The 25,451-nt window shown below is 42.4% G+C and overlaps 3 protein-coding genes across 10 annotated transcripts in view; 1 reads left to right on the top strand and 2 right to left on the bottom strand.

The window, feature by feature from the left end:
• Nucleotides 1–682, bottom strand: part of tfip11 (tuftelin interacting protein 11) — a 35,558-nt gene extending 34,876 nt beyond the window's left edge. The window contains exon 1 of the mRNA XM_069932849.1: nucleotides 551–682. The gene's annotated coding sequence lies outside the window, so the exon portion shown is untranslated. The remainder of the gene's footprint in view (nucleotides 1–550) is intronic.
• A 39-nt stretch (nucleotides 683–721) lies between these two features.
• On the top strand, nucleotides 722–18,749 carry srrd (SRR1 domain containing). 3 transcript variants are annotated; one of them, XM_069932872.1, is made up of 7 exons: nucleotides 722–1,096; nucleotides 10,540–10,580; nucleotides 10,661–10,800; nucleotides 11,849–11,947; nucleotides 12,114–12,265; nucleotides 12,633–12,678; nucleotides 18,024–18,749. In XM_069932872.1, exons 1-7 carry the CDS (start codon nucleotides 936–938, stop codon nucleotides 18,207–18,209), a joined length of 825 nt encoding a protein of 274 aa, XP_069788973.1. In that variant the 5' UTR covers nucleotides 722–935; the 3' UTR covers nucleotides 18,210–18,749. The 3 variants fall into 3 exon arrangements, with proteins under 3 accessions (XP_069788973.1, XP_069788971.1, XP_069788972.1); XM_069932870.1 differs by having other exon boundaries at nucleotides 10,661–10,887; XM_069932871.1 differs by lacking the exon at nucleotides 722–1,096 and adding an exon at nucleotides 7,141–7,270 and having other exon boundaries at nucleotides 10,661–10,887.
• The window catches only part of LOC138761155 (clustered mitochondria protein homolog), a 108,660-nt gene continuing 101,907 nt past the window's right edge, over nucleotides 18,699–25,451 (bottom strand). For 5 of the 6 annotated variants that reach the window (XM_069932845.1, XM_069932844.1, XM_069932846.1 and 2 more), the window contains 4 exons: nucleotides 24,232–24,325; nucleotides 23,736–23,870; nucleotides 22,921–22,994; nucleotides 18,699–21,175 (listed from right to left, as the gene is read on the bottom strand). In XM_069932845.1, the coding sequence (XP_069788946.1) occupies nucleotides 20,941–21,175; nucleotides 22,921–22,994; nucleotides 23,736–23,870; nucleotides 24,232–24,325 (538 nt within the window). In that variant the 3' untranslated portion in view covers nucleotides 18,699–20,940. Of the gene's footprint in view, nucleotides 21,176–22,920; nucleotides 22,995–23,735; nucleotides 23,871–24,231; nucleotides 24,326–25,451 lie in introns of those variants that run through there. The other variant, XR_011356145.1, reaches the window with a different exon arrangement.

Genomic DNA, 25,451 nt, shown 5'->3' with positions numbered 1-25,451 from the left:
TGGCAGGGGGGGGAGAGAGGCCGGGGGGCAGGGGGGGGAGAGAGGCCGGGGGCCAGGGGGGGAGAGAGGCCGGGGCAGGGGGGGAGAGAGCCGGGGGCAGGGGGGAGAGAGGCCGGGGGCAGGGGGGGGGGAGAGAGGCCGGGGGCAGGGGGGGAGAGAGGCCGGGGGCAGGGGGGGAGAGAGGCCGGGGGCAGGGGGGGAGAGAGGCCGGGGGGCAGGGCGGGGGAGAGAGGCCGGGGGCAGGGGGGGGAGAGAGGCCGGGGGCAGGGGGGGAGAGAGGCCGGGGGCAGGGGGGGAGAGAGGCCGGGGGCAGGGGGGGGAGAGAGGCCGGGGGGCAGGGGGGGAGAGAGGCCGGGGGCAGGGGGGGAGAGAGGCCGGGGGCAGGGGGGGGAGAGAGGCCGGGGGCAGGGGGGGAGAGAGGGCCGGGGGCAGGGGGGGAGAGAGGCCGGGGCAGGGGGGGAGAGAGGCCGGGGGAAGGACGAGTGGGAAGGATCGCGGAGACGGGAGATTCCGCCAGTGATGGCGCGTCGGTTTTAATGACGTCACTGACCGAGACTGGCGAGACCCCCGCGATTTCACTTGATCCGCTGCAGACGTGAACCGATTTCGCACAGGTTTCACCTAAAGTGCTCCCGCCATCTTGACAAGGGTCCGGCGCCCAGACCCCACCGGCAGAAAAGGCAAGTGCGGGCCAAGGTTCCGGTTGCGAGGCTGCGCCGAAGGGAGGGGGGACACCTTACGGGGCGACACACGGAAGCAGCCGGCCTGCGGGGATGAATTAGTGCTGGAGCCTGAGTTTTCATACCCTCGGGCACGTCCCGTTTGGTTTTGCCAGCGGAGTCCACGAACCGAGTCCTTCACCCCCCACCCCACTCCAGGCCTTGGGGGCTCCGGGAAAAGGCCCCCCTCGCGTTAATGTTCACCAGGCTCGGGGCATGTCCGCCTGCCCAGTCGAGGAGCAGTGGCAAACCGTCAGCAAGGGGAAGGGAGCGAAGAAAAAGAAAGGCCATGCCAGAGGCCGAAGCATTCCGCGGGAGGCCGAGGTGCTCAGGGTGTCCGCAGCGGGGCGAATCCGACAGAAAATAAAGGAGGCGCAGTAAGTCCTCGGCCTGCTGGTGTGCGCGCCCCTTGGTGCCCTGGATCCCCGTCAATGGGAGGGCATCGGTTCCTAGGTGGACCCCAGCAAAGAGCAAAATTCACACAGCTTCCACTTCGAGAAGTCTCTGAAAAACCAGGCCTTGTACTGACAGTAACCACACCAGGAGTGCGAGTATAAGACAGCTTTAATAAACTAATATGTACACTAAGAGATCTTGTCTCTCTGCAAGACAAACCTGGTTGTACTGACTATAACCACACCAGCAGTGCGAGTATAAGACAGCTTTAATAAGCTAATATGTACACTAAGAGATCTTGTCTCTCTGCAAGACAAACCTGGTTGTACTGACTATAACCACACCAGGAGTGCGAGTATAAGACAGCTTTAATAAACTAATACGTACACTCAGAGATCTTGTCTCTCTGCGAAACAAACCTGGTTGTACTGACTATAACCACACCAGCAGTGCGAGTATAAGACAGCTTTAATAAACTAATACATACACTCAGAGATCTTGTCTCTCTGCAAAACAAACCTGGTTGTACTGACAGTAACCACACCAGCAGTGCGAGTATAAGACAGCTTTAATAAACTAATACGTACACTCAGAGATCTTGTCTCTCTGCGAAACAAACCTGGTTGTACTGACTATAACCACACCAGCAGTGCGAGTTTAAGACAGCTTTAATAAACTAATATGTACGCTAAGAGATCTTGTCTCTCTGCAAGACAAACCTGGTTGTACTGACAGTAACCACACCAGGAGTGCGAGTATAAGACAGCTTTAATAAACTGATACGTACACTCAGAGATCTTGTCTCTCTGCGAAACAAACCTGGTTGTACTGACTATAACCACACCAGCAGTGCGAGTATAAGACAGCTTTAATAAACTAATATGTACGCTAAGAGATCTTGTCTCTCTGCAAGACAAACCTGGTTGTACTGACTATAACCACACCAGGAGTGCGAGTATAAGACAGCTTTAATAAACTAATACGTACACTCAGAGATCTTGTCTCTCTGCGAAACAAACCTGGTTATACTGACTATAACCACACCAGCAGTGCGAGTATAAGACAGCTTTAATAAACTAATACGTACACTCAGAGATCTTGTCTCTCTGCGAAACAAACCTGGTTGTACTGACAGTAACCACACCAGCAGTGCGAGTATAAGACAGCTTTAATAAACTAATACGTACACTCAGAGATCTTGTCTCTCTGCGAAACAAACCTGGTTGTACTGACTATAACCACACCAGCAGTGCGAGTATAAGACAGCTTTAATAAACTAATATGTACGCTAAGAGATCTTGTCTCTCTGCAAGACAAACCTGGTTGTACTGACAGTAACCACACCAGGAGTGCGAGTATAAGACAGCTTTAATAAACTAATACGTACACTCAGAGATCTTGTCTCTCTGCGAAACAAACCTGGTTGTACTGACTATAACCACACCAGCAGTGCGAGTATAAGACAGCTTTAATAAACTAATACGTACACTCAGAGATCTTGTCTCTCTGCGAAACAAACCTGGTTGTACTGACAGTAACCACACCAGCAGTGCGAGTATAAGACAGCTTTAATAAACTAATCTGTACACTCAGAGATCTTGTCTCTCTGCGAAACAAACCTGGTTGTACTGACTATAACCACACCAGGAGTGCGAGTATAAGACAGCTTTAATAAACTAATACGTACACTCAGAGATCTTGTCTCTCTGCGAAACAAACCTGGTTGTACTGACTATAACCACACCAGCAGTGCGAGTATAAGACAGCTTTAATAAACTAATACGTACACTCAGAGATCTTGTCTCTCTGCGAAACAAACCTGGTTGTACTGACAGTAACCACACCAGCAGTGCGAGTATAAGACAGCTTTAATAAACTAATCTGTACACTCAGAGATCTTGTCTCTCTGCGAAACAAACCTGGTTGTACTGACTATAACCACACCAGGAGTGCGAGTATAAGACAGCTTTAATAAACTAATACGTACACTCAGAGATCTTGTCTCTCTGCGAAACAAACCTGGTTGTACTGACAGTAACCACACCAGGAGTGCGAGTATAAGACAGCTTTAATAAGCTAATATGTACACTAAGAGATCTTGTCTCTCTGCAAGACAAACCTGGTTGTACTGACTATAACCACACCAGGAGTGCGAGTATAAGACAGCTTTAATAAACTAATACGTACACTCAGAGATCTTGTCTCTCTGCGAAACAAACCTGGTTGTACTGACTATAACCACACCAGCAGTGCGAGTATAAGACAGCTTTAATAAACTAATATGTACGCTAAGAGATCTTGTCTCTCTGCAAGACAAACCTGGTTGTACTGACAGTAACCACACCAGGAGTGCGAGTATAAGACAATTTAATAAACTAATACGTACACTCAGAGATCTTGTCTCTCTGCGAAACAAACCTGGTTGTACTGACTATAACCACACCAGCAGTGCGAGTATAAGACAGCTTTAATAAACTAATACGTACACTCAGAGATCTTGTCTCTCTGCGAAACAAACCTGGTTGTACTGACAGTAACCACACCAGCAGTGCGAGTATAAGACAGCTTTAATAAACTAATCTGTACACTCAGAGATCTTGTCTCTCTGCGAAACAAACCTGGTTGTACTGACTATAACCACACCAGGAGTGCGAGTATAAGACAGCTTTAATAAACTAATACGTACACTCAGAGATCTTGTCTCTCTGCGAAACAAACCTGGTTGTACTGACTATAACCACACCAGCAGTGCGAGTATAAGACAGCTTTAATAAACTAATACGTACACTCAGAGATCTTGTCTCTCTGCGAAACAAACCTGGTTGTACTGACAGTAACCACACCAGCAGTGCGAGTATAAGACAGCTTTAATAAACTAATCTGTACACTCAGAGATCTTGTCTCTCTGCGAAACAAACCTGGTTGTACTGACTATAACCACACCAGGAGTGCGAGTATAAGACAGCTTTAATAAACTAATACGTACACTCAGAGATCTAGTCTCTCTGCGAAACAAACCTGGTTGTACTGACAGTAACCACACCAGGAGTGCGAGTATAAGACAGCTTTAATAAACTAATCTGTACACTCAGAGATCTTGTCTCTCTGCGAAACAAACCTGGTTGTACTGACTATAACCACACCAGGAGTGCGAGTATAAGACAGCTTTAATAAACTAATACGTACACTCAGAGATCTTGTCTCTCTGCGAAACAAACCTGGTTGTACTGACAGTAACCACACCAGCAGTGCAAGTATAAGACAGCTTTAATAAACTAATACGTACACTCAGAGATCTTGTCTCTCTGCGAAACAAACCTGGTTGTACTGACAGTAACCACACCAGGAGTGCGAGTATAAGACAGCTTTAATAAACTAATATGTACACTCAGAGATCTTGACTCTCTGCGAAACAAACCTGGTTGTACTGACAGTAACCACACCAGGAGTGCGAGTATAAGACAGCTTTAATAAACTAATATGTACACTAAGAGATCTTGTCTCTCTGCAAGACAAACCTGGTTGTACTGACTATAACCACACCAGGAGTGCGAGTATAAGACAGCTTTAATAAACTAATACGTACACTCAGAGATCTTGTCTCTCTGCGAAACAAACCTGGTTGTACTGACAGTAACCACACCAGGAGTGCGAGTATAAGACAGCTTTAATAAACTAATCTGTACACTAAGAGGTCTTGTCTCTCTGCAAGATGAACCTGGAAGGCTAGACTGTAGCTCTGGACTGCTTTATATACAAGGTCACCGGGATGACCCCTGGTGACCTAGTGGTGTAATTACATATCACCACATTTACACCTCTCTAAAAAAAATATTTCCCCCTCCCCCCCACCTGTCCTCCTTTCCTTGTATGAAAGTTCAAAAGTCCCTAATTTTTCATGGCTTCTGGGCCTCATTGGTAGTGGTATAGGGGTGGGGAGTGCGGTCTACCTTTCGGCCTTTCTTGGTGGAGGTGTGGGAGTGGGAAGTACTAGATGGCCATGTGGGCTGAGGATCCTTTTGTATGGGATTAGGTCCTGCCATCAAGTCTAGGGTGGTGATATTTTGTGGGGCGGGCGTACCCAGGGTCCTGATTTCCGGGGTGGGGTGACTCGATGGACGACTGTTCTAATGACTGCTGCTGCGCTCCTTGTTGATCCGTAGACATCTGTGTTTCCTCCGCGTTGTTCACACATCCGGCCGGCGTGAGATCTGTGGTGGCCACCAAGTCTTCTCTTCCATCTGGGAATGTGACAAAGGCGTACTGAGGGTTCGCGTGCCACAACTCCACTTGATCTACCAGCGGATCTGCTTTGAGAGGTCTGCAGTGCTTCCGGAGGAGAACTGGTCCCAGTGTCCTCATCCATTTAGGTCCGCTTTGTGGGGTCTGCAGGTCCCAGTGTCCTCATCCATTTAGGCAGCACTGTGCCCGTCGTGGCTTTTCTTGTGAAAGAAAAGATACGTTCATGTGGGGTCATGTTAGTGGCAGTACACAACAAAGAACGTAGAGAGTGTAGGGCTTCTGGCAACACTTCTTGACATCTAGTAACAGGCAGGTCTTTTGCTTTTAAAGTCAAGAGGACCGTCTTCCAGATAGTGGCATTTTCCCTTTCAACTTGTCCATTCCCCCTGGGATTGTAACTTGTAGTACAGCTGGTAGCAATCCCTCCCTCGTCCAGGTACTGCTGTACTTCTGCGCTCATGAATGCAGCACCCCTGTCTGTGTGTATGTAGTCCGGGTATCCAAATATGCTGAAGATGGTTTGGAAGCATTTTATAACAGTGGCTGCTGATACATCAGAACACGGGATTGCGATGGGGAAACGGGAATATTCATCTATTACGTTTAGGAAATAGACATTTCTATTATTGGACGGGAGCGGGCCTTTAAAATCGAGGCTGAGGCGCGCAAAAGGTTTGGTAGCTTTTATTAGGGTGACTTTGTCTGGCCGGTAAAATTGCAGTTTGCATTCCGCACAGATGGGGCATCTCTTGTTCACTGACCTCACTTCCTCTACCGAAAATGGGAGGTTTTGGGATTTAATGAAGTGAAACAGTCTAGCGACCCCCAGGTGGCCAACCTCATTGTGCAAGCTCTGCAACTGGGACATGTGGTTAAGGATGGCACAAGTGCCTCTGGACAGCACTTCCGGGAGCTCGTTGAATCTCCTGGGACGGTATAGAATGTCGTAGTTAAATGTAGACAATTTTATCCGCCAGCGCAAGATTTTGTCGTTCTTGATTCTCCCCCTGTTCTGGTTATCAAACATAAAAGCCACAGACCGTTGTTCCGTGACGAGGTTGGTGTTTCCACGCCAGATAATGTCGCCAGTGCCTTACTGCTTCCACAATGGCTAGGACCTCCTTCTCTACTGCTGAGTGTCTTACCTCTAACCCCTGTAGGATTCGCGAGAAAAAGGCCACCGGTCATCCGTCTTGGTTTAGGGTGGCTGCCAGAGCCACATCGGATGCATCCGTTTCTACTTGAAATGGGATCGACTCATCTATGGTCCGCATGGTAGCTTTAGCGATATGGTCCCTAATGTCCCTGAATGCTCTGGTGGTTGCTGGGTACAGTGGGAACACTGAGGTTTTTATAAGTGGGTGGGCCCTGTCGCCATAGTTGGGGACCCATTGGGTGTAGTGAGCAAACAGTCCCAAACACCTTTTTAGTGCTTTCAGCGTGTGTGGCACTGGGAGGTCTACGAGAGGGCGCATACAGGCTGAGTCTGGGCTGATTTCTCCGTTCTGCACTATGTAGCCCAGGATTGGCAACTTCCTAGCGCTAAAGACACATTTGTTCCTGTTGTATGTTAAGTTCCTTTCCTCAGCTGCCTGGAAGGAGCGTTTTAAATTTGTGTCATGATCCTCCTGAGTGTGGCCACAGATTGTCACGTTGTCTAAGTAGGGGAACACCGCTTTCAGTTGGAACTCATCTACTATTCGGTTCATTTCTCTCTGAAACAGGGACATTCCATTGGTGACACCGAAGGGGAGTCGCAGAAATTGATACAGCCTGCCGTCTGCCTCAAATGCCATGTAACTGCGATTGCTGTTTCTAATGGGCAGTTGGTGGTATGCTGCCTTCAGATCTATGGTGGAGAACACCTTATACTGCGCAATGTTGTTGACCATGTCTGCTATGTGTGGCAGGAGGTAGGCATATAGTTGTGTAAATTTGTTGATTGTCTGGCTGTAATCCACTACCATGCGCAGTTTTTCTCCTGACTTACTACAACCACCTGGGCTCTCCAGGGGCTGGTGCTCTGCTCTATGATGCCCTCCTGTATTAGCCTGCAGACCTCTGTCCTAATGAAGACTCTGTCCTTCTGGCTGTACCTCCTGCTCTTTGTGGCTATTGGTGTGCATTCTGGGGTCAGGTGTGTGAACAGCGGACAGACAGGCTGCAGAGTTGTTTCTTCGTAAGGCATGGTGGGGGGTGAGGCCCGTTGAGCACTATTGTAATGCTTTCTAACTGGCACTGAAAATCTAACCCCAATAGTACCGGGGCACAGAGGTGAGGGAGTACTAGTAATTTGAACCCTTGGTATTTTGTGCCCTGGATTTCTAGAGTAACCCTGTAAAACTGTTTTACCTCAGCTGCAAGGCTGCTGGCTGCTAACAGAATCCGGTGCTCACTCGGGCATGTGGGGAGGGCAAGGCGGTTGACTAACCCCTGGTCAATAAAACTTTCAGTGCTTCCACTATCTATTAAGCAATTTACCCTCACATTATTAATTTTGATGCACACAGTGGCATCAGATAAATTGTGTGGACTCGCCTGATTCATGCGTCGGGAAGCAAAGCTGGGCGTATCCTTCGTGTCCTTCCATCCGATAGTACTCGGCGTCATTTTCATCTCCTGAAGACTGTGTAGCATTTGTCCAAGATGGCCGGCTGCACATGGCATTCTTCTTCTGTTTGTCTGTGGAGAAAGAAGAGCTTTCCCGCCTCTCATTAGCATGAGAATGGGCCTTGGCTGTGGCCTTGGGGCTTCCGCAGACTTTTCACCATGTGAAAACCCATGTTTTCCACAGTAGGAACAGCCATTTTCTCTGGCAGGGCAGAGGCTCTGGGGTGCTTTTTTTGTCCACAGAAAAAGCACTTGGGACCCTCAAGGTGCTGTTGCTGCTGTGAATTCCTGTGAGGCACCATACTTTTCTTTTCATGGGGCTAGAGATTCCAGCAGTGTGACATTTGTCTAAGCTCCAGGCGCCTCCAATTCTTTCCTGGGGCTTTCTGAAGCTTCTGCAATAGTCTCTGCCTCATCTAGCCCCACCATTCCTTTCTCCAGCAATCGATGTTTCGTCTCAGTGGACCGTATGCCCGCAACAATTCTGTCCCTAATAAGGTCCTCCGCATACTCCTGAGCTGATACTGCTTTAAAGTTACAGCCTCTCGCCAGGTCTTTCAGAGAGTATAAAGTCTCTGGCAGACTTCCCTACTTGTTGTGACCTGGTCATGAGCCTGTACCGGGAGTGGAGTTCACTATGCCCCTTACTGTAATGCCTCTGTAAAATGCTCATTGCCTCTTGGTAGGACCTAGCTTCCTGTATAAGGGAATAAGGGTGTTCTCCCAGCTGCACTAACAGCTGCATTAATAGCTCTTTATCCGATGCCTCAGCACCTTCCACTTAATTCAGAAAGCATCTTTGCCAGTGGTCGAAGTGCTTGCCGGCTCCGGGATTTCTTGGGTCGAGCTCCAGCCTGTCTGATCGCAGCACATGACTAAGCCACAGCCTCTGGTCCCTTAAGTGTAGCAAGGGTGGACCCTGGGGTACTGGGAACTGCTGGTAGAGCCTCTGTGGGGCTTGTGTCTGCTGGAGGAGTAACCTGGATGCTTGGGGCTCTTGGCTGAGTCTCTGGCTTTGGGAGATTTGCAGTGGACTTAGGGAGTATCCCAGCAATAGCGTCAGGTTTCTGTGGTACTGGGGAAACTGCTGCTGGGGGAGTGATGGTAGCAGTGTCTGCTTTCCCTGGCTCTGGAGTGGTTGGGAACTCTGCACTGGCGATCGGGAGCACGACTTGTGGAGATCCTTCCACCTGGGCTTGTAGTGACCCCTTTCGGATTGGACCGGGGTTTAGAGTCGGCGGCGCCTGTACCTGCGAACCCATGGGCAGGCTGAGCTCTTGGCCATTTCTTACCTGCCCTATCGTACTTCTGTGGTCTTCCCCGCATTCCACCACAATTTCAGTACAGTGGTCCCTCTGTCCTCGGATGCACGTGCGTGCTCGTCGTCCCTGGATTCCATTCCTCAGGAAGAGTCTCCAGGTGGTCGGGAATGCGCATTGGAGCAGAAGCAGCTTCCATCCTAGTAGCTATAATATTAGTTTATTAAATTGTACTGACAATAACCACACCAGCAGTGCGAGTATAAGACAGCTTTAATAAACTAATATGTTCACTAAGAGGTCTTGTCTCTCTGCAAGATGAACCTGGAAGGCTAGACTGTAGCTCTGGACTGCTTTATATACAAGTTCACCAGGATGACCCCTGGTGACCTACTGGTGTAATTACATATCACCACAGGCTCAACGATCAAAAGGGAAGCAGAACTCAGCTTTGGCATGTCAAGCTCATTTTATAGTCATTACAATCTGTAGACAGGATATCCATTGCTTCCTTCAACAATGATAAGACTGTATGCTTTCTTTCCTGAGTGTCTTGAGCAGTCTTTCTGTTCCCACCCACCTCTGTACACACCTGTGTTTAATTGTCATTTTACTCTTTTATTTTAGAATCATTATGTTAATTTATGACTGTCATGTTTCTAAATAGTTTCCTCATCTTTTCACATTTTTTTTTCATTTTTAACACGAATTGGTTTCAAGTTCATTTATTGCTATTTGTACCAAGATAGAGAGGACATTTGTTTATAATCAGCCCTGGCATAGTACAACATTAAAAATACAGTATATAGTGCAAAGTAACAAAGAGAGATCGGTCAGTACAGAGCAAAGGCGACATTATTTTATTAGTGTGAGGTTCCTTCAAGAATCTGATGACTGCAGGAAATAAACTGCCCTTGAATCTGATGGTGTACAATCTTACATTCACGAATCTTCTTGATGGATGGAGAAAGTAGAGGGTGTGGTTGGGATGGGATGAGTGTTTCTGAAGCAGCAGGACATGACATGGGTTTGATAGGAGAATTGTGTGATGGTCTGAGCTGTGTTCATAACTTAGTGCAGTTTCTTCTGGTCTTGGGCTTAGCAGTTCCAATCCCACAGATGTACCCTGACAATTTACTTTCCATGGGCTTCTGAGGATGTGGAGATACTGGTGCACTTTCCTAGTCATCGTGTTAACGTGGGTGTCAGACTTGGAGTGAGATTGGACTCTTCACTGGCTTTGCTTTGAAAATGTCACATCAGTAAAAAAGCCAAATCTTCCTCTGACTTGAAACTGTTGAACTTTGTTTCAGAGAGGAATTACAAAGTTCGGAATTCTGGACCATTTGCCACAGTAAGTTGAAAGATTAACTATTGATGTTTTTGGGAATTTCAAAATGCTTCCATCATAGTCATTGCACTGATTTGTTTCAGAAACGGTTGAAAGAGCTATAAATAAATATCACACAGCTCCACCGACAATTCCATTACATCACTTTCTGAATGTCGGAACTGCTGAATTCCTGGAGAGCAGAAAGGATGATGCAGATCGCTGTCGAACCACAATGAACTTGGTATGTTATGGGATTGGAAACTTTTCCAATTCTGTTTCATCGCGCTATCAGTTGGCCCTGTTGTTCCTACTGCTTGAAACTCTCCAGGTAAGAGTAACAAGTTGCCAAAATGTGGAGTAAACAGTAGATAATGAGATGTGAATAAATTCATGCTGGCCTATCCCTCAATGTTTACAAGCTGTACGATCTGCTGTTGAGGATCAATGTTAAATGGTCAAAAATGTGCCAAGTTCACCTACTGATTACAGCAAAACACTATTTAAACATTCATTTTTCTGGTGCAACCAATATTTATTGCCCATAATCAACTGAACTTGAGAAAATGTCAGTGAGCCACTGTCTTGGATTGGCAAAGGCATTCACTGATAACCTTTTCTTCTCTCCATGGATATCTTCTTCCCTCACCCCCAAACTTGCTAGCTACAGTGGTGAAACAACTTGATGAACTAAATAAAGGTTGCTCAGGACTTTTACATTGTTGTGAAAACTAGTCACTGACATTTTGCCTCATTTAGAATGATATTTGCCCACTAATGTATGAAGTTTTACGAATGGAAGTACAAAAGAATTCCTTTTAGAATATTCAATATTGTGCAAATAAATAAAAAAATTGCGATTGGGCAATGTTTATGTTAAATAATAAATCCTGAATCAGATCAAGTTGGTGGGAAGTGCAGAAAGTTTTTAAAAAAAATATTTTCAGTTGAGTTATTTTGGAATCCAAGTTCTGATCCTTAAGTATTTGATGGGAACAGAAAATATTTAAGTTTTACATACATCTTGGTTTTTGCTGAGTTTTTATAATTGGTAGCATGGAGAATCCCTCAATGGCACAGAAGGCAGCAGGGATGCACTTTCACCTTCTCTTTCACAGCTTGAATGGATTCATGGAAAACTGGGAGAAAAGGGTCCAGGAACATGAAATTATCACTTTGAAATAGTCTGTTAGAATTGTATATTAAATCTTATGAAGAGCATGCTTCATTAAAGCTCCTTAGTTGTTTACCTTACTCTAAAAGGTTAAATTTTACCTCCTTGTATCCAACAGATCTCTCAACTTAGCTGCCTTCTCTTTGATCCATTATTTACGGAATGGGAGAAGAGGTTCCTAAAGGATTGTGGATTAGTGGTGATTGAAGAAAACGAGGTAAAAGACATATCAATTTTTACAGTGAAGCCAGAGAAACATGAAGCAATTTTGCTTTTGAAGTAACCTTAAAATAATTCCAATAGAAAATGCATGTAATGTGACACAAAATTAGTACTTTTCTTTTATTCAATATTATTGGGAATTTTCTTTTTTAAACTGGTAGGAAGGAAAGCGATCCATCAACCAACCAACTCTCTTCTACATGATTCATTGTGGAAAAGCTCTCTACAACAATCTGCTGTGGAAAAACTGGTCACCACAACAACTTGCCAATACCATTATCATTGGAAATAGTTTTAAGGGGATAGAGGAGAGGTAAGAAAACATTGTTCATCCTTCATGATGGAAAGCTGTCTGAAGATGGGATTTTAAAAACCGGGGATAAACAGAAACAAAGGCAAAAATCTTCTGACAAGTTTATGAAAATATAGGAGATAATTTCAGTATTGGGATTTTAAATTGTAGGTGTGAGCAACAACATTAAGGTGAAGTAAGTGAAGAATTTGGACTAGAGCAGTGAATATTTTTAACTGAAAGATAGTGGCTGTTGAATACATGATTGTAAATTATCATTAAAGTGCATATTGTAGTCTCTCAAAAACCCAAATTTATTTCAGAAGCAAAGCTATTGAAGGATGTAATGAGATGGTTTGAATTGGGCCTTCATTTCTTTTTATTGCAGATTACCAACTCGGGTGCTGCAGAGGGACTACATGTACATTAGTAACGTATCCTTCATTAATTATATAGTGACTTAAATAAGATTATTGTCATAGAAACTGGATTGACGATAATGTATCACCAGGATTAGTTATAAAGACAGTTGTGAGGTTTTGCACATGGGTTGCTATGTCAAGGAGGTGGACTCTAATCGTTTGCAATGATTTTGAATTTACCCAAGACCAATTACCGGTACTATTAATGGTTAATTTAACTTGTCCTTGAATCCTGAAACTTCCATATTGGTTTGACTTAATGGGTGACAGCTGTTCTCCAGTGCCTTGACTGTAAGAGATTACAGCGAAGTTGAAGATATTCAGCCCATCAGGGATGGGTAATGTTTGTACAATCCAACTATTCCCAATCCCCATAGTCTTGTTTTATTATTCCAAGTACTTTAGCAGTCCCCTTTTCAAATTGTACCCAGTAGTTTTACTTTGTTCCTCTTCTTTCTACCAAAATGGCAAGATTCTGCATGGTCACTTTTCACTTGCATTACTGAGCAAGTTGTAAATACTCAACTCTGGCGCATTGCAGCCAAGCAATGTCAATATCGTCAGAAACAGGAATTTAAGAGTATTCTTTTTCTAATTTTATCTTTATCCAAAGCAGTTGACAGCAATTGTAACACTAGTAAATCACCCTCCCCCCCACCAAAGTACCAGCTGGGCTACTGGTGCCATGACATAGTTGGGGAGGAAAAAATTATAAGGAACTCAACCTTCAGCACACATTTTACCTTATAAAAATGCATTTCGTGATGTTATTCACAAACATCCACATAATTTCAAGGTTGCTGTAAGCCTTATTTGGAGCAACGCCAAAATAACAGAGACACTGCGTCAGTAGTGAGTGAAATTCATTTGAACAGAAGTGGCAAGTTAAATGTGATGTCACAGCCATTTTGTCACATCTTTCTTTCAATTGTAATAGTGCATTTTAATACACTGAAAAGACTTGCATCATGAAAAGTGGTCTTAAAATACTGTTTTTTTAAACTTTATTGAAAGATTTTAATCACATGAATAAAACAGAAAAAATTACATTTAAAGAGAAATGAAAAATAAAGTAATTATTATAACACAACATTAATAACCTAACTTAAATTAATCTAACCCCCCCCCCATATATACGGCCACTAAAAAAAAATTTATATATAAAAAAAAACCACCCCTCCCCCCCAAAATAGAGTGAAGAATTAATTAAGTTAATATTATGTATATAAAAAAAACTCAAACAAAAAGAAAAATAACAAGTGAAAATACTAATTAAAAAAGTTATCAAATCTAAAATATCACACATAAAACATATTTAAGTCAAACTTAATTACATATACTTAACAAATAGAGTCCACTTCAGCTAAAAGACATCCTATCTTAAATTGAAAAGATGATCTTTTCCATAATTGAACAAGACTTCATCTCTAAATACCACCTATCTAAGATTAGTATATTTCTATCTTTCCAAATAAGCGCTATACATTTCTTGGCCACCATTAAGGCTAAATAAATACAAGAAATCTAATAATCAATTAAACCTAAATCAATTAATGATTGCATTTTCCCTAATAAAAATATATCAGGATCTAATACAACATAGATATTATATAAACTATTAAAAATAGATTGAATACCTTTCCAAAACTGTTGCAATCGATCACAAATCCAAACAGTATATATAAAAAAGTTAAAATACTGTTGACATTGATATTTTAATATGATTGTGGCTTTCACTCCAACAAAAGTGCCAAATGGTATGTTGCATTTTGATGATGAATAAATCATCAGTACCAATCGTGGGACACACAGGTCCAGCTTGAAGCAAATAAATATGTACCAATTAAGTTAAAAGCAATATTAAGTAACTTGTACATTAAGTCCTTTAATGGTATTGTTCACATCAAGATGAATGAAATGGAAAATATTTAAGTACATCTTGCAATTACTGGAATGACTTCTTTTCTTTGGCTTGGCCTCGCGGACGAAGATTTATGGAGGGGTAAATGTCCACGTCAGCTGCAGGCTCGTTTGTGGCTGACAAGTCCGATGCGGGACAGGCAGACACGGTTGCAGCGGTTGCAAGGGAAAATTGGTGGGTTGGGGTTGGGTGTTGGGTTTTTCCTCCTTTGTTTTTTGTCAGTAAAGTGGGCTCTGCGGTCTTCTTCAAAGGAGGTTGCTGCCCGCCGAACTGTGAGGCGCCAAGATGCACAGTTTGAGGCGATATCAGCCCACTGGCGGTGGTCAATGTGGCAGGCACCAAGAAATTTCTTTAGGCAGTCCTTGTACCTCTTCTTTGGTGCACCTCTGTCATGATGGCCAGTGGAGAGCTCACCATAAAACACGATCTTGGGAAGGCGATGGTCCTCCATTCTGGAGACGTGACCCACCCAGCACAGTTGGATCTTCAGCAGCGTGGATTCGATGCTGTCGGCGTCTGCCATCTTGAGTACTTTGATGTTGGAGATGAAGTCGCTCCAATGAATGTTGAGGATGGAGCGGAGACAACGCTGGTGGAAGCGTTCTAGGAGCCATAGGTGATGCCAGTAGAGGACCCATGATTTGGAGACGAAGAGGAGTGTGGGTATGACAACGGCTCTGTATACGCTAATCTTTGTGAGGTTTTTCAGGTGGTTGTTTTTCCAGACTCTTTTGTGTAGTCTTCCAAAGGCGCTATTTGCCTTGGCGAGTCTGTTGTCTATCTCGTTGTCGATCCTTGCATCTGATGAAATGGTGCAGCCGAGATAGGTAAACTGGTTGACCGTTTTGAGTTTTGTGTGCCCGATGGAGATGTGGGGGGGCTGGTAGTCATGGTGGGGAGCTGGCTGATGGAGGACCTCAGTTTTCCTCAGGCTGATTTCCAGGCCAAACATTTTGGCAGTTTCCGCAAAACAGGACGTCAAGCGCTGAAGAGCTGGCTCTGAATGGGCAACTAAAGTGGCATCGTCTGCAAAGAGTAGTTCACGGACAAGTTGCTCTTGTGTCTTGGTGTGAGTTTGCAGGCGCCTCAGATTGAAGAGGCTGCCATCCGTGCGGTACCAGATGTAAACAGCGTCTTCATTGTTGAGGTCTTTCATGGCTTGGTTCAGCATCATGCTGAAGAAGATTGAAAAGAGGGTTGGTGAGAGAACGCAGCCTTGCTTCACGCCATTGTTAATGGAGAAGGGTAACCTGGATACAAAGGTATTGTCACTCAATAAGTTGTATTGGGAGAATTTTCATTGCAGATGTGGTTTAGTTTCTTTTAAACATTCACATCCAACCAGAAAATCTTTTTATTTTAGTATCAAATAAAAATACCACTCCGTCATAGGGTGAAGATAAGCATGAAGATTATGATTTTTAAAAATATAATAGTGTGTTTCAAAACTATAAATAATTAGATGAATATTAGAAGCACAAACTCCCGAAGACATAGGAATAAAACACAAAAGTCTGCTGACACCGTGGTTAAAGTAAAAACACAATGCTGGAGAAACTCAGCAGGTCAAACAGCAAAGATTAAAATACATAACTGACTTTTTGGGCTTGAGCCTTGGGTACCCGTATGGGTCCCAGCTGCGCCTGCCTGTTTGTGGGCTTGGTGGGAGCAATCCATAGTGCAAACCTGCATAGGCAAGCTCCTCAACTCTTCCTCCACTATATTGATGACAACATTGGGGCTGTCTCATGTACCTGCAATGAGCTCATCAACTTCATTCACTTCACTGCCAACTTCCACCCCGATCAAGCTCACGTTGTCCATCTCCGTCAACTTTCTCCTCGGTCTCCATCTCACGGGCATGTGAATTTTCCACATTTTTCCATGGATTTCTGCTTTTTTAAAATACATTTTCTGCGTTTTTGAATGATTTCCGCATTCATGAGCTTGGATTGGAGCCCATCGGTCTTCTCACTGTTATCTTCGAGCAGAAGTGCAGCGGACCTTGGGCTCCCAGGCAGGAGTATGGTCTTCATGGGGAGGTGTTGGTGAACTGCAGCACCCAGCATTTTTTTTGAAAGTCAAGAACAAGGTGGAATAAAGCAGCAAAGTGTTCATTGTAACCGGGAACAAGGTGGAGTAAAGCAGCGAACACACCCATGAAGATAACAAAAAGGCATGGAAAAGGAAAAGAATAAATTGACACATCATTGTAAGGATATAAACATTTTCAAAGTCAATAAATAATAAAAACGTTATTAGTCTACAGTGACATTCATATTATTTTGTAATGTCCATTTTTACTTTGAAATGTAATAAGAGGCTTGAAACTTAATTTTGTGTGTAAATTTTCAAAAAGTTTCCGGGGGGGTGGGTTTACTGCACCTCCTTGATCCTCGCTGTATGCCTCTCACAAGCACTCGGCTCTTTACCTCTTTTTTTTCTCTTTTCCTTTTTTGTTTTTATCTCATTCACATGCCTGATCTCAGGAGACAAGCTTTCCACTGACATACATTACAAACCCACCAATTCCCACAACTACCTCAACTACACTTCCTCAAGCCCTATAACCTGCAAGGATTCTATTTTTTTTTTCTTACAATTTCTCTGTCTCCGCCACATCTGTTCCCAAGATGAGGTCTTCCAATCTGGATCTTCTGAAATAATTGCATTTTTTTTCCCCACAAATGTGGCTTCCCCTCCATCACCATCGACTCAGCCCTCACCCACATCTCCTCCATTTTCCATTCATCTGCCCTGGCTCCCTCTGCCCCCAGATGCAACAAATGCATGTACCTTTGACCCCACCAGCCTCTGTATCTAATACAATGAAATTTCTGGCACAACAGGATCCCACCACCAGACCCAACTCTGCCTCTCCCTGCCTTCCCCCGCTCCCTCCCTGACTCGCTCATGCACCTCCCTCCCCCAGCACCTTCCCCTGTGCCCACATGAGGTGCCACATTTGAGCCCACACTTTAACCCTCACCACATTCTGGGGCCCCAAAGAGGCCTTTCAAATGAAGCAACACTTCACTTGTGTATCTACAGGATTGATTTACTGCATCTGGTGCTCCCTTTATGTCCTTCTCTACATCAGCGAGACTGGGCACAGACTGGGAGATCACTTCACTGAGCAACTTCGCTCTGTCTGCGCCCGCAACTGGCAGCTTCCAGTGGCCAACCATTTCAGTTCTGCGTCCCACTCCCATGTCTATCCATGGCTTCATGATGAAGGGGTCAAGCATTGTGTTTTTACTCCAAAGCATGGGGGTTGGTGCTCGCCTCCTTCATTGTGGTGAATCCCAATAGTTCTGAGTTTGGAATGAAAAATCTTGTACATGGTTTGCATTTTCTTTTCAGAATGTGTGCTTACTTTAAAAATGTCGCCAGGAAGCTAGCTCTGCCTATTTAAACCCTTAACCACAAACAACAGATATTAGCAGTAACTGAAGAGACAGCATTTCCTTACAGCAATAGATACCTGGATATATTCAATGATACATCCATTCACCAGTTTCCCAGAGCAAAACTAGATTCAAAGCCTACAGAATTCTGGGCCAATGCAGCTGAACCAACATACCAGCAGTGTGAAGATTTGGAAATTATCCAGAATGGCTGAGAATGTTTTTCAGTTGGGAGAAAAATAAGAGTGTATCAATGGAATTAAAATGGCCAGGAACAGCATCTTTTGGAATTTATCATGCAAATACACAAACTACCCTTTACTCAGCGAGTGAAATTGAAAACAAATCCCATCTCTGAAAAATAAGATGATGAAAAGAATGACCAAATTTGTTGCTCCAATCCTGGTCTGGAACAGATTTAACTCTGGTGTTCACACTACCAAACATGACTAAGGTGGAAACAGCAGCTGGAAAACAAGTTTTCGTGATCTTTTTAGTGGAAGGAGTATTTTCAGATGCCATCGTCAAAGACACCTTCTGCTTCAGTATTTTCCTGTTTTCAATGATGGCTGAACAATATCCACCCCCTCTTGCCCAATTGCCAGTAGGTGGCGTTTTCCGATACCTCTTGCATATTTGATAGTTAATTGAAAGAAACTTTATGATGTCCCCATTTTATTACTGAAATAATCACAGTATTTACAATAGTCATAAGACTGTTTTATTTGGCAATAAAAGAATATGTTACAATTAAATGACGCATCCAGAGGATTCATAAAAGGAAAACACAAATAGCAATTTATTTTGTACACAAGTTTGAATTCTTGAATAATACAGCACATAGAAAAAAAAACCATTGGTCCTATTGCATTTCCCCTCACACACCAGAAGATTTGATAATCATTTTGAACGTAGATGAAAGCAATTGGAAAGGTAAACTTCGTAATGCCAAGGTGCCTTGTCAAAGCTGAGAAGCATATTTGGACTACAAGATCTCTCACCAAGAATTTGTCAAAGAAAAAAATAAACGAACTGGAAAATGTTTGTAATTTCAGTTGAAAACATTTGCCCAAGAACTTGTGATTCACACAGAGGATTAAGAGCTGTATTTGACCCTATTCCAGATCCATAAACTGCTTAAATGATCATTTTAGCAACAGGGGTTTCGATCTCCAATTCCTACACATCTCGTTCAACTCTGCATTAATGTGATTATGAATAAATATATATAGCAGACTGTTTATGATAGTGAAATACTTGGTTGAATTGATATCATATCAATGGAATCAGGTCCTTTGTCCCAACATGTCTATGCCTATTTACACTAATCCCAATTGCCAGTGTTCCACCAATTCTTTCCCATTCACATAAGAGTTGCCCAATTTTTTTTTAAAGCAGTAGCTGACCCTACCACCATCTCCACAAGCTCATCCCACATACCCACCACCGTCCACATGTAAAAACTTGCTCCTCAAATCTCCTTTAAATCTTTCCCCTCTCATCTTAAACCTATGCCCTCTGATTTTTAGATTCCCCTATCCTGGGTAAAACACTGATCAGCCACCTTATTGATGCTCCACTTGATTTTATAAAAGTCTAAGGTCACCGTCAACCTCCTTCGCTCCAGAAAAAACATTCAGCTTATCTAACTTCACCTTGTAACTCCAGTTCTCCAGTCCAGGTGCATACCTGCAAATCTATTCTGCACTCTCCCTAGCTTAAATCACATCCTTCTTATAGCATGGCAACCAGAACAGAGAACACCAACTGCAGCTGAACCTCGGCCTTGTACAGCTATAAATGCCACATCTTAACTTTATGCAGAATACCTCAAACGAAGAAGCCCAGCATACCATAGCTTCTCCACTGTCTACCTTTGTCACCATTTTCATGAACTATGCTCTGAAAAGAGTTACTGGTTCAGTAATACCACTCTCCGCAAGGCTCTTTACTGTGCAATTCCTGGCCTGGTTTATCTTCCCAAAATGCATCACTTCACACTTGTCAGTATTAAATTCCAACAGCTATCCCTTGCTCACTTTTCCAATTGATCTAGATTCTGTTGAAACTTCAGATAATCTTCACTGCCCAATTCTGGTGTTAAAATCATTCATGTATATTAAGAAAGGCCAAGCCAACTGCATGGATGGACCAAAACTTTAGAATTCAAACTATATTCAGTTTTCAAAAATAATAAAAATAAAAACTGACTGTTATAATTATTTAAAAAGTTATTTAAATAGAAAACGTTTTCCAGTAGTAAGTCAATTAGTCATGCTCCACATAACGTTCGTGTGGGCAGTGTCCAATCACATAAATGTCTGTTCAGAAATCTCAATTGGAGAACGGGATATAGTGGTATCTCTTGTAAGTGAACTTGCTCAATTCGCTCAATGATCCTCTCAGTCACAACCACTGTTTGTCATTACTGCAAAATGCTTCTTGTTACATACACTGACAGAACTGCTGCCACAAAACTGAAGAACTCCGGGCATCTAGCAGAAGTGTTGCAGAAAATGAGCTTGAGTCCATTTCTCCAGGCACCACGTTCCAGTCCAAAACTAATGATGTTTGAAGCAGGTGTTTGAAATGTGTTGCCACAATTATTCTAATGCACCAAATGTTGCTGTCACAGAATGGTTTAATTACCCTGGCACCCATGCCACTTCTAATCACCTGTCATTAGTTTAAAATGTGTTCGCACAACATCCAAATCACATAATATCCCATTTCACGGAACATATCATGGATGTTAAGCGACGCATGACTGTACATGGTTCAATTTCCACTGTGATGGGCCTCAAAAACCTGCTGCCATTATAAGTTGAATTTAAAGGGATCTAATATTCTAACCATTCTCTCAAACGGTGATTTAAAAGTGCACTTGAATTCATAACAATAATTGGAAAAGTTCAATCTGTCTTTGTGTTGACAACCAAGAAACAGTTATACAGAAACATCCGATGCTACGCAGCCAATCTCTGCTTTATTTTTAGTTAGTGCTTTCCCAATCAAATTCTCTTCATCATTTGCAATTTCACTTTGGGCTGCATTTCCATTAACCAGTATCTGATCATCCACGCCAACATCAGCAGAGATCTTGGTCACTCTCCGAGATGCTTGAAGTTCTTCCAGAATTAGTTCACGCATTCGCTCAGTTACCTTCTCCAGAGCAGATTTTCTAAAAACAATGAAGTCAACCAGTTGAAGAAAGTGGTGAAAAAGATTGGTGCATTCATTGCTGTTAAATGATTAACATGATCAGAGAAGAATTGGGTCATCACAAGGAGTTGACTAATTTGGATATGCAGCTCAAATTTCCAGGCAGAATTTAAAAATTGCATTTCATCAAGGTGAACAAGATGGTTACATTGAAAATAATTGTGCAAAATTAGCAATATTGGATAATGGAAATACATTTCACATCTCAAGAAAACAGTGACTCTCACAATTGGGTTAGCAATTTTGAGTGCATAAGGGTCAAAGATGCAGATTCTATTACAACTGCAGATACCTCTATGCCAAGATAATTTTTGGACAATACCATCAGACATAGGAGATATTAAGTCCTTACTTCCATGGCTAAAAGATATAACATTTTGATATTAATCATACCCACCACGAAAAGTGAGGCAGGGAAGCTTGCATTTTAATTGGTTTTACAATAGTCACAGTTTACAACCACAATTAGTTGTGAAGTGTCGATGAATTGTTGTTTTGTAATACGACAATTTGTGTTACAATTTGCTCTCTGAAGAGAGCAGTTTACAAAGGAGATGTTTAGGAACAACATTTGGGTAAATGTCTCCACTCAGAGGGTGGAGAGAATGTGGAATGAGCTGCCAGCAGAGGTGGTGGATGTCCATTAAATTCCAACATTTAAGAGAAAATTGGATAGGTGTGTCTTTCTTGTACAAAACTTTCTTGTACAAAACTTTCTTGTACAAAACTTTCTTGTTAAATTTAGCACTAAAGGGCAATGCCACCTACCAGGGAACAACCAATATGACTGCCCTGTGGATCAGTAATAGGTTGTAAATAGAGGGCAGTCATTTGACATCAATGCAAGAACAATCCAGCTAGTCCCAACATCCATCTTTTCCTGATGATACTTCCTTTCAGAATCTTATTTAACTCCATTTCAAATGCTGCAGTTTAATTGGCCTCCACTGCAACAATTAACTGTAAAATAAATGTCTCCTTGCATCACTTTTGGTTCTTTTCATAATTCATGTCCTGTAGTTCTTGATCTATCAGCCAGTGGGACCAGTTTCTATCCACAGTCTTTGTCAATCTCTTCTGTTCCACAGAGAAATACATGCTGACTTTATTTAATCAATCCAAACATTGCTGTTAATTCTGTTTCGGATTACTATTTTCTCACCAAGGTTTGTAGTTACTGAGTTTAACCATGCAGCCCTTTATTTTGAAAAAGGAATATAATGAACACAATATTCCCCCAGGTGCTGCACAATAGAGATGATAACAGCCAGGGTCTCCACATTTTTCTCTCTTACCTCCCTCTACAACTGTGATCATACCATCAAAGGTCAACTAGTTAGATAGATTTTTACATAAAAATGGAATTAAAGGATACAGGGAAAAGGCAGGTAGGTGGAGTTGAGACTGATTGGACCAGCCATGATCTTATTGAATGGCGGAGCAGGCTCATGGGCCGGATGGCCGACTCCTGCTCCTATTTCTTATGTTCCTCTATCAACTTTAGCCCATCGAGAATCTCAACTTAATCTTTCTCTTTTGAGACTCCAGAACTATCTTCCTTGGTGAAGACTGACTGAAACTATTTTTTTTTAACATCTTAGCCATGACCTCAGGCTTGTGAAGTAAATTTCATTTCACAGCCCCCAAATGATATTAATTTAGATTACACTAATTCTCAAGGGAAAGTATGAATGGCAGGTGTACCTGCTTTCCACGAGAACAATCCCATTGATCATATTAAGCTGCTCCAGCATTAATTTTTTACTTGGTGCTGTGGTCTGAAAAGAAATGAAATGTCAAGTATTATCCACTCAAATTCTTCAGCTGAGGAAGGTTTAGTATCAAATGCAGCAAAACCTATGGTATCCAGAATTCAAGCAACCAGCAGCCTCAAGCAACTTGCAAAAAAAAGAAAATAAAATTTTAAAATAAATAAGAATAACAGGTAAAAATACTCCAGTTTAAAATAGTAAAAGTAAATGTTCTCTGAAGTAACACAAATCTTTGGTGAGGATTGGAGCAAATCAGCCAATGGAGTGCCTATGTTATGCTTTGCTCATAGAAGCTGTTTGAATAAAGTTGCGTGAAACAGCAATTTCATCACCCAGGATGAAGAGTTAATTAATGCTGCTTCCCATTGGGGGTGACTGAAAGTGTCTCCTTATCCCTGCTTATTAAGAGTCACCCTGGTTAAAGGCTTTATCTGAAAAGTTGGGTGAGGGACCAACCTAGAGATGCAGTGATGGATAAATGATTTCAAGGAATGTGACTGAAAAATAAAGTAAAATGCTTTAAGGGTTATATATACATGCAAGTGAAGTTTGTTCAGTGTAAATACAGTATCGTATTTTTGCCTTTTTAACTGTTTATTATTAATGCAGGTGCATTAGTTAAGCATTGTAAAAGTGAGTCTCAAGCAAAAAGAAAATACATTTATCCAGATTCTACTAATCCTCTTAAGTGCCAGATACCAGCAGGTTTACTGTAAAATGAAAGGCATATTAATAAGGGGTACTGACCTGCACTGAAGGAAGATTGCCATTTGATCCATTCTTATAAATTTCATTCATTGTTCTCTGTAGGTTTACTGCCTGCTGAGTAAAATGCTTGAGGTATTCAGAGCTTCCTTTTGTTTTAAGGTGAGTCTCCCCCAGCTGGTTTGGCAAATAAAGTGGAAAAAATTAGTCCTACCATATTTCTAAACAGTTAGAACTCTAGAGTTTTTCCAAGTCCATCAATGAATGGAGCAGAATGGTTGTCTATCAAAGGACAACACCTCCTGGACCAAATGCCTTGTTCTATTAGGTGCACCATTCTGGCAGGTGTTTAAATAGGTTCTCCTGGATTTGATTTATTGCAGAGAGCATTACTTGCAATGTTATCACTGAAAGTTGGAGTTCAGCAACATGGTCTTCAACTGAGTGTAATATACCAAGGTTACTTTCAGAAGATTCAAAAGTTGCCTTGTGACCCACCAGGCGACAACATAAAGGAAACCTGGTTGGAATAACTAACCTGATCCCTGTAGATGGCATAGGCTTGCTTCTCATGTTGCATTGCTGTTCGAAACTCTGCCTTATTAGCATAGACTTGGGCCATGAAATGATAGCTGCATGGTTTTCAAAAAAAAACATAATCACAACATTAATTTGAATTATGAACTCAAAATTTAGATCCAATTTCCTTTCAGTGATCAGTAGACCTGTCATCTGGACACCCCATTCCCCATACTTTCATATCTCATTCCAGCTAGAAGTGAGAAGAGCTATAGTGGTCATTTAATGAATGGGGTATACTGCATTGAAACATCTTAAATAATCAAATTAGAATTTTTTTCTTTTTATTTATTATAACTGAATTTTCAAACTTTTTCAGAATGACTGCTGGTTTCGGTTTCTGTAAACTTGGGAGAGGGGCCTAGAGAGGCAGCAAATCCAGTGGGTTCTGATACTTGAGAAATACAAATCTTGTGGTGGCCTTTCCCCATGGAATTGTGCTCTCTATCAAGTATTAATACTGAGAAACAATGATCCCTAATTTAGCAATTCCTGAAGAAAAATAATTATGTCTTCAGAAAATTAGGTCTTGTTTGTAATAAAAGATACATTGCAGAAATAATTTGTTAAATATTTCCCTTCCTAATAAGAATTTCCACCTCACCACACTGCTGGGCCTAACCTTTCCCTCAATAATCCTTTCATTTGAGAATGACAAAAAAAGAGAGTATTATTAGGTATTCCATATTTATTCCCTTGTTGTTCAAGTGACATCAATTTGCCTTGTTCATAACAATCTTCAATATTTTTCATGCCTTTACAAAACCAAATAGTTAAAAATTGATTATCCTTTGAAATAGGTACAAGATAATTTTGAATCAGATGGAGCTTGGGCGATATACTTCCTTTCATTCCAATTTTGTCATTTCCAATCAGTAATCAAATGTTTCAACAATGGTGTTTCTTTAACACCAAATCATTATTTTTGGGAACTACTAAACATGGAGTCCATAAATATATCTTTCAAGCAATCCATGAAGCTATTTTTTTCTTTTTCTTTACTTTATATTACCAATTTATTTTCTTTGAGGGTAGGGGGTTTAGGGATGGAGGGTATGGGAGGGAAGGGGAGGGGTTATAATTATCATGTAATGATTGAAACGTTCAAACTTTTGTATAGTTCTGATGACTAAAGAGACCAAGGGATTACAGGGAGAATGTCGGTACACAAATTTGGAT

This window comes from Narcine bancroftii, chromosome 4, assembly GCF_036971445.1.
Source record: "Narcine bancroftii isolate sNarBan1 chromosome 4, sNarBan1.hap1, whole genome shotgun sequence".
Lineage (NCBI taxonomy): Eukaryota > Metazoa > Chordata > Chondrichthyes > Torpediniformes > Narcinidae > Narcine > Narcine bancroftii.
Note: the sequence above shows the minus strand (reverse complement) of the source record. Positions and strands in the feature narration are given on the sequence as shown.